This window comes from Ursus maritimus, unplaced genomic scaffold (genome assembly GCF_017311325.1).
Source record: "Ursus maritimus isolate PB19 unplaced genomic scaffold, ASM1731132v1 scaffold_244, whole genome shotgun sequence".
Classification (NCBI taxonomy): Eukaryota; Metazoa; Chordata; class Mammalia; order Carnivora; family Ursidae; genus Ursus; species Ursus maritimus.
Genome location: NW_024424942.1, coordinates 16,949 through 26,644, shown reverse-complemented (window position 1 = coordinate 26,644; position 9,696 = coordinate 16,949). Strand labels below are relative to the sequence as shown.

The window sequence follows — 9,696 nt, the reverse complement described above, 5'->3', positions numbered from 1 at the left end:
CCCATCTCTGTTTGTGATTCCCAGTCTGTGACTAGTTCTCTCTGTTTTCCTCACTTTCTTTCTACCCCTTATTCACAGGGGATACTCCCCCAAGACCCCAGTGGTTGCCTGAAACCACAGATAGTACTGGACTCTTTGTATCCTGTTTCTTCCTATACACATGTACCTATGATAAAGTTTCATTTATAAATCTGACGCAGTGAGAGGTACAACATAGCATATAAAGTTAGGTGAATGTGGTCTCTCCCTCAAGGTGTCTTATTGTGTTGGACTCCCCCATCCACCTGTGATGATGCAAGATGATGAAATGGCCACACGATGAGCTGATGAGGTGAGTGACTTAGGTACTGAGATGCAACATAAGGCTACTCTTGACCTTGTCACCATATATCAGAAAGGCTATCTTCTGCTCCAACCCACAGCTGGAGGTGATGGCAGGGCAGGAATGGAAGCTTTGGAAAGAAAATGTGAGTGAGGGCGGTTATTGTACTGACATGTTTCTCCCTGAATACAAAGAAATTTCTGCCCATTGTATTAGAAAATTTGATAATATTGGGGCATCTGGGGGCTCCATTGGTTAAGCTTCCTGCTCTTGATACCAGCTTGGTCATGATCTCATGGATGTGAGACGGAGCCCGCTTCGGGCTCTGAGGTCAGTGAGGAGTCTGCTTGAAATTGGTCTGCCCGTCCACTCCCCCAGTACTGCTCCCACAACTGCTCTCTCTCTCTCAAAATAAATAAAAGTTTTTTAAAAAAGAAGTTTAATAATGTTGAAGAGGTACAAAGAGGAATCCCTTCCTCTGTTGATTTTGCTAAAACTTCTTTTCAGTCACTCTTATCCAGATACATTGTTTACCTAATTGAGATCACAACAGTGTGTACAATTTTGTATTCTCTCTTCTATTATTGAAGTGTAAGAGGCAGTTGTGTAAAAACTATATATATAACTTCAATGTCTAACATTCCATAGTATGAAATGCACCATTAAGCATTTAATGGTAGACAGTTATTTTGTCTCCTATGTTCGTTCACAAATACGGCTGTGATGAATACTTTTAGTGAGAGACTCTGGCCCTCCACTCTCATTGATCCTTTAGAATTTTTTCCCCAGAGGTGGAATTACCGAGTTATTTCGATGTTTTTGTTTACGTTTTTCTATGCGCACTGCTCTCCAGAGAGGCTGTATGACCATGTATGGGGCTCTGGACTGCATCGTGTTCCCTTCCTCTTCTTTTCTTTTCTTTTTTTTCTTTAAAGATTTTATGTATTTATTTGACAGAGAGAGAGACAGCCAGCGAGAGAGGGAACACAAGCAGGGGGAGTGGGAGAGGAAGAAGCAGGCTCTCAGCGGAGGACCCTGATGTGGGGCTCAATCCCAGAACGCCTTGATCACGCCCTGAGCTGAAGGAAGACGCTTAATGACTGAGCCACCCAGGCGCCCCTAAAAATTTCCCTTTGTCCCCAGCTGTCACAGACTGACTCCTGTCCACCTGGGACTGTAGGTGCCAGAGCTCCTTGTTTTCTTCCATCCCGAGTCTCCTCCAAGACCTGACACAGCACTATTTTCTACTCACCATATCTTGATGGGAAACCAACCATTCAGATCACACTTTCACACACACACACACACACACACACACACACACACACACACACACACACACAGGAGGGGGCTGTCTCCTTCACCCAGGACTGCTCCCTGCCTGGTGAGGACAGTGCTGGGCAGAACACCACAGAGCTGGGATGCCCTGGGAAGCACCTGTTCAGCCTTTTCATGATGCACATGGGGAAACTGAGGCCTGGGGACTTGCTCAGGCTACACAGAATATCCACGTCACGGGCAGGTGCAGGTACCACAGCTCTGGGCTCAGTGAGAAAGATCTTCAAGCCATTCGGTTCATATCCATTGAACCAGCTCTCATTCAGCAACTTTTACATGGCGGGCACTAAGGACTTCCAAGGCTGCAGCTCTCACGTGGGGCAAATCCTAGGCATCACTCATGCCAACAGCTCATTGTTCAGGGGAAGAAGCTTCTGTGTGCACAGCTCTGTCTCACGGGAGTGGACAGGATGGCTTCTCTAACAGAAGCCACTCTCCTTGGCCTCTCCGTTCATAGCATATCTTTGTCACTATTGAATCCTGCTTGTGGCACTGACTGCAATGCTTACTTTGCCTTTTCTGGGACAAGGGAGGGGCTGGGAGAGCCACTGGGAGGAATGGGAGATAAGCTGGGGCAGAATTTCATGGTGGGGCAACCAGAGTGGACCTGCACTGAGCAGATGGGAACACCCTCATGAGCTGAATTCAGGGATAAGGGAAGGGTCATAGGCTCGCACAGAAAATACAATGAAACCCATGGTGGCATTAGGAAGAGACCTCTCCTGGCTTAGATCAATGCTTCTCTGCAGGGCATAACCTGTACCCCCTTCTCCTCCCAGAACCATTTGGCAATGTCTGGAGACATATTTGGTGGTTACAACTCAAGGAGCAGGTGCTACTGGCAGCAGGTGGGCAGAGGCAGGGATGGTGCTAAACATTCTTTGATGCACAGGGCAGCCCCGCACAACAAAGAATTCTCCAGCCCCAAGCTCACTGGTGCCCAGGCTGCCAGAGTCTGGGTTCGACTTAGAGCAGGAGTTACTCTGCCTGACAAGGTACCTGACATAAACTCTGAACGTGACGGAAGCAAGAGCGCGCTGCACGACGAGACAGATCAGAGAACACGCAGAGCTGGTACTGGAGACAGACTCTCCTAAGCATCTGTGCAGGAAAGTGAGGCAGCCATTGGGTGGAAAGAACTCAGATTTGGGGCCTGTGATCAACCCCAGCTCTGTCCTTCAATCTTAAGAACCAAATCGTTGGCTCCACTGAGCTTTGGTTACTTTTATCTATAAAACTTGAATGATGATATTTTCTCCGTGGGGTGTTTCAAAGAAAATGGCACAGAATAGATGCTCCTTAATACCAACCATTCATCCTCTACCCTCCACGCACTCCTACACACACACACACACACACACACACACACACACATGCACGAGCACACATGCATGTACACACACCACTGCATTAAGAATGTGCTACAGATGTGTAACAAATGAGAATTCTGAATGTAGAGTCTGGGCAACTGTAGCTGAGACACTGGAAATCCTCTCCACAAAGGCATGTAAGTCTCCCGTAAGCTAGCTGCTTGTGTGGCACACAATAATGGAGCCAGAGAGCCGGTTATTATGCAAAATAAAAGATAAACATAAGAGGACAAAGAAAAAACAGTCCTTATTCATCCCTGGCTAAGATTTCACCATATTCTAACCAACTGGAATTAGATGTTAATGCCATGTATCCTGATGTCCGGTAATTAGACTCAGCCTGGTTATTAAGAACTGAGTTAACTGGTCAGTAAGCTGCGTGGCTGTCATCTACAGTGTGGGTCCACTCACTCCAATTACTCCTTCTGTGGACTTCATAAAGTTCCTCCCCAAGGGGGAACCTCCCTCACACATTGCGTTTAATATGTATTCAAACAGGCAGATCCGAATTCTGAAAACAGTCAGGTCTGTGCTGCTGAGGGTGGGCAGACTAAGGACGTGTCCCTCATACGTTGAACGTTTACCTAGGCTATTCTGCCTGCATGTGGATTAACACTTTTAAACAGGTACCTTCCAAATGTAATCAAAGTCTAAAGAGCCTTGAAACGTTGGTAGTTTCAAGGATCAGCTTGGGGATTCTCCTCTCTGAGAATCTAAGAAAGCCCAGACTAAATGAAATTTCTATGCATTTACATCAAAAAGAAATAATTTACAGCATTTTCCCATGCTCATCATAAAGCACAGTAAAAGCCCTCCTTGACTGGGGATTAGCTCTGTTGGGCTAGTTCCTGTCTCTTTCTCCACCTTGCTCAGAAGACTTGGACAGGTCACTTCCCCACTCTGGACCTCAGTGCAATATCTGTAAGCTCTGTTGCAGCCCTGACCTTCTCTCATCGAACAGCTAAGCAGACTCCCACCTACTGCCTCTTTCAGTCACTTATCTCTTATACACATATGCTCTCCTATTATGTAGCTCGGAGTGACGGTATACCAGATGGCTGAGACTCTTCTCAAAAATACCTGCCATCCTGCCTTTGTACTTTGTTGATGACAGAACCGATAGCACATGGAAAAAGCCAATTGGTCCTCCCCTGTGGCAGGGTTCATTATCCTGGGACTCTCAGCCTACCCGAGGCTGGAGAAAATATTCTTTGTGCTCATCCTCCTGATGTACCTGGTGATCCTGCTGGGCAATGGGGTCCTCATCCTGGTGACCATTCTTGACTCCCGCCTGCACACGCCCATGTACTTCTTCCTGGGGAACCTCTCCTTCCTGGACATCTGCTACACAACCTCTTCAGTCCCTCTAATCCTGGATGGCTTCCTCACTCCCAGGAAAACCATCTCCTTCTCAGCCTGTGCCGTACAGATGTTTCTCTCCTTTGCCATGGGAGCCACAGAGTGTGTGCTTCTGGGCATGATGGCGTTTGATCGCTATGTGGCCATCTGTAACCCCCTGAGGTACCCTGTGGTCATGAGCAAGGCTGCCTATGTGCCCATGGCTGTCAGCTCCTGGGCTCTTGGTGGGACTGCCTCTGTGGTACACACATCCTTGACAATTCAGCTGCCTTTCTGTGGGGACAATGTCGTCAACCACCTTGCCTGTGAGCTCCTGGCTGTCTTGAAGTTGGCCTGTACTGACATCTCCATCAATGTCATCAGCATGGGGGTGACCAATGTGATCTTCCTGGGGGTCCCAGTTCTGTTCATCTCTGTCTCTTATGTGTTCATCATTGCTACCATCCTGAGGATCCCCTCAGCTGACGGGAGGAAGAAGGCCTTCTCCACCTGCTCTGCCCACTTCACTGTGGTGGTCATCTTCTATGGGACCTTACTTTTCATGTATACAAAGCCCAAGTCTAAGGATGCCCTGGGGGCAGACAAAGAAGACCTTTTAGACAAGCTCATCCCCCTCTTCTATGGGGTGGTGACCCCCATGCTCAACCCCATCATCTACAGCCTCAGGAACAAGGATGTGAAGGCTGCTGTGAGGAACCTGGTGCCTCAGAAATGTTTCACTCATTGATGGAGGGCTTCTCTGTGGATCACCATATGGGAGAAAGACTTTTGATCATTACAGCTGCTATTCAAAAGACAAGTCAAGTTATTCAAAATGCTCTCTTGCCCTTCTGTCCATTTTCAGGGAGTGTGTAACTTTTCAAGGTATATCTTCTGAGTTTTGGCCATAGATCTGAGAGTTTTGACAGGTCCCGGACAATAAATCTCTAATTGAATACACAAAGACATTCTGAACACATGCTAGACCTGAGGAGAGAAGAACCATGACAGCACGCTGAATGGCCTGTGCTATGTCGAAGCTACACAGTCAGTACACAGAGGAGAGAGGGTGCTCCCAGCACCGTGGCCATCCCTCTTGGATTCCCCAGGAGAGTCACGGGAACAAGGAGGAAGTGGAAATGTTCATTTTGGACTTTTTTATTAAATTCAGTTTGCCCAAAGTACTAAGAAGAGACAAAGACAAGTTCTCCACGTAGAGAGCTTTTAGTTGGGAACAATCTATTCCGATACACTAAACTGAGGCTATTTTTTCTCAATGCACTTCACATTATGAAACATGCTAGTAAGTTAACTGCAAAAAGAGTATAGAGCTTGAATTTGATACTCATCATTTACAGGAATTCCCACCAGAAAAGCTAGTATTTGGTGAGATAATAACTCACATTCTGAAAAAAGAAAGGTGATAGAGAAATAGACAGACAGAGGCTAAACATATTTGAAGAATTTGGGGGCTAGCATTTGACATGTTTCTTTGTTCCAGGACTTCTCAACATCTTTCATATGCTACTGTACCCTGTGACTGTCCAAGACATGGAGACTCGGGAGCACTTCCTGAGACTCTGTAGCTCAGCAGGACAAAAACTGGGAAGCATTTCCTTCCCTGTGACCTTGGGTGGGCTGCTTAACCTTTCCCAGTCTATTTCTTCATATTTTACACCTAACCACTTGATTTTACACGTATTAGTTATTATAGATAAGTATTTTATAAATGGCAGCACAATGAAACGATTAGATACTAGTAGTAGTGATATCATGAATGTTGCACAGTGCTGGGTGCCGTGTGGAACAGAGTAAGACATGGTCCCTATATAGAGCAATAGACACACAAGGTAAATGAGAGACTCAGAGATGTTAGCAGATGAATAGGAGCATTTTATGGCAAATTATGAAATGCTTTGATTATTGGCTGACTTATTTAAAAAAGAGAATTTAGAAAGTGAAACAATTTTGAGAATAGATATTGGAAGGTTGTGCTACAGGTGGTATTTACATTTTCATATATTATTAAGAATGAATTGCCTAAGGATGCATATTTTGTTAATAAAATTTCACATCCTTATGTTAGTCCTGTTCCTGATTTCTACTTGCCCCAGTAGGGGAACAATCTCGCTATTGCAAGTACACAAATGACATCTAGTGGCCATTTAAACAAACTTTAGACACTTAGTGGAGCCATGCAATATCATTTTTAGAAGAGGCTTCGGGGGGTTTTCTTGTTCAACCCTATGTACAGGATGCATGCAGTTCTTCTCCAATGTCCTTGACCCGATTCAACCAGCATTTTCTTGGACTTCCCCAGTGACAAAGAATTCAGTAATTCCAGATTTCAGCTTTTTTGTTCAGCTCTTGCAAATTCTTCTTCAAATTATGCTTAACTATACTCCCTAGTAGCTTCTACCTTCACTCCTATTGGGTTTAGTGCCTCTTCATGAGATGTATCCAATCTCTTTCCTTCTGGAATATGAAGCTACTTTGGTCTCTTTAGTCACCTGCATTACAAACAACCCCAGTGCTTCCTCCTATGCCAAATGGTCTTTGTGCTTATCCTCATGATCTATCTAGTGCTCCTGCTGGGCAGCGGGGTCCTCATCCTGGTGACTGTGTGTCAACTTCCACCAGCACATGTTCATGTACTTCTTCCCTGGGAATCCCTCCTTCCTGGAGATCTGCTACACAACCTGCTCAGTCACCCTCATTCTCAACAGCTTCCTAACCTCCGTGAAAACCATACCCTCCTCTGCCTGTGCTGTACAGATGTTTCTCTTATTTGCCATGGGAGCCACAGAGTGTGTGCTTCTAGGCCATCTGTAGATCAAATGATGGCATTTGATCGCTATCTGGCCATCTGTAACCGTCTCAGGTACCCAGTGGTCATGAGCACAGCTGCCTATGTGCCAATGGCTGTCAGCTCCTGGGCAGCTGGAAGCATGACTGCCATGGTGCAAACATCTTTAGTGATATGATTACCCTCCTGTGAGGACAACGTCATCAATCACTTTACCTGTGAGATCCTGGCTGTCCTGAAGTTGCCTGGGCTGACACCTCCATCAATGTGATCAGTATGGTCGTGGCCAATGTGATCTTCCTGGGCATTCCAGCTCACTACACTTTCATCTCCTATGTATTTATCATTGCTACCATCCTGAGGGTCCCCTCAGCTGAGTGGAGAAAAAGGCCTTCTCCACCTGCTCCGCCTACCTCACATTCGTGGTCATCTTCTACAGAACGATGCTCTTTGTGTATGGAAAGCCCAAATCCAGAGACCCCCTGGGGGCAGACAAGCAGGATGTTTCAGTCAAGCTCACCTCCCTGTTCTATGGAGTGGTCACCCCCATGCTCAACCCCATCATCTACAGCCTCAGGAACAAGGACGTGAAGGTTGCTGTGAGAAACCTGGTACTTCGCAACCACTTCATCCAGTGATGGTGCGGGGTCCTGAGAGATCTCTATTCCCTAGTTTCTCTCACCTGAGGGTCTCAGAGGATAAGATAAAGGGCCAATTTCATCAAAGATGCATGGCAAATCTGATCACATGGAAGGCTTTATGTGAATAGGAAGCATTTAATGGGACATCTCTGCCCTGTTCTAGAAGCACTTCTGCAAAAGTATATACCACTGGTCAAGCCTTAGAGTTGTCTATCTTTGGGATGCATACTGAACTAATTGATGTCCAGGAAAAATAACACTTCAAGTTTTATTTTTAACTTACAAAAAGTGCTAGTCTATAGATATGTAATTCAATCACTCCTTGACCTCTATCTTTGAACATATTTGGATGGGTCCTTCATTCATGTTACCTTTCAACATGTCCTATTCCATATTAAACAATAGTAATATTTTTATCTTTATCCTCATTGTTTCTTTCTCTTTATTTTCATATTAATTCCTAAAACTGTTTTTTGAATTGTTCTCTACCTATGTCTCCATAATTAACCTCTTTTCCTGTCCTCAATCATGGTCCCCACCAGAAAATCATTCACACCTTTGGAGCAGAGAGGAGAGTGAGTAGGTTGTGGCAAAACTGATGTAAGGGTCAAACACTCAGGCCTTTTTTCTTTCCCGTTTTTGAAGATGTTATTCACCCCTGGCTTCTGTCCCTGGATAGCTGAGGCTTCCCATAGGTCATCAGAGTGATGTGGAAGCTGAGATGTATTTAAAAGAATCAAATGAATTCTCTTAACTTCCTGACCTGGCTTGACCAAGCATGTAGCCAAGTGGTGACTGTCAGTTGATTTTCTACCTAAGAATACCCAACCTTACATGGCAGTCAGAGGGAGAAGGAGGTGATGTTCACCAGCAGACATCTAAGAATCACCCCATGACTGGTGAGGAATTCCAAGCCAGCTCCCAATTGTTAGCAATCTAGAAGTCCAGTTAAAAGAATGAGCGGAACAGAAAGCCTCTGAGAGCTGAAATGAACTTCTAACTCAACAGGGAGGAAATAAATAAACTAACCATGAAAACAAACAGCCTCTCCTGAAAAAGAGTTATTGCAGGAAGATGGTGAGACAGAAAAGAAAAGCCTCAGTGGTATGGTCTGTGGAATTCAGGAGGTTATTGAACCAAGAAAGCAAAAGCAGTCTATCAAAGACAAGCTAGGAGAAAAGGTGACTGGGAGATAAAAATTTGTCTTATGGGAAAAAATTGACATTGTTGATCAAATAAAATCCAGTAGAAAGTATTTAAAAGTAGATAAAACAATGCATAAAATTAAATTTTAAATTGAAAAGAACTTAAGTTTCTCTCCCAGGCTTAGAGGAAAAAAAAAACAGAGAGAGAGAGAGATAATTTGGTTATTTGAGAACAGGTGAGAGCCATAAAAAGTAGACCAGGGGGATCCATTATGTAATTCAGGAGGAGAAAACAGAACAGATGAAAGACAAATAATAAAGGAGGAGAAAAATATTTCACTGAACAGAAATTCTGCATATTTTATTCATAAATGTTTATCGATCACCAGGTAAGAATTGTAGCAAAAGTCATACCTGTGTACAGTCAATCCAAGGATAAGTTGTGATTCTCATACATGCCAAAATGTTTCTATAGACTTTTTCACAGAAAAAAAGTGTATTTCCCAACAAGAAACAAGAATCTGGCTGCTATCGGCCTGCTGTTCTGCCGCCCTAAATGTGGATGCCAGTGGAATAAGGTTGACAGAGTTCTGAGGGACAGGGGCTGCAAGTCTGAATTCTACACACCCTGACCATTGCATAAATATGAGAGTTGAAAAGACATTGTTGGCACGTGCAAACACAGACAGCACATACCCCTGTAATATCTTTCTCAAAAAGAAATTATAAAGTTCTC

General features: G+C 44.6%; 1 protein-coding gene and 1 pseudogene across 1 annotated transcript; both read left to right on the top strand.

Moving 5' to 3' along the window:
* Nucleotides 1-3,357: 3,357 nt before the first annotated feature.
* Nucleotides 3,358-5,116, top strand: LOC121105162 (olfactory receptor 2S2-like). The gene has a single exon (XM_040641227.1). It carries the CDS (start codon nt 4,157-4,159, stop codon nt 5,114-5,116), a length of 960 nt encoding a protein of 319 aa, XP_040497161.1. The 5' UTR covers nt 3,358-4,156.
* A 1,801-nt stretch (nt 5,117-6,917) lies between these two features.
* On the top strand, nt 6,918-7,812 carry LOC103680154 (annotated as a pseudogene).
* Nucleotides 7,813-9,696: the final 1,884 nt, after the last annotated feature.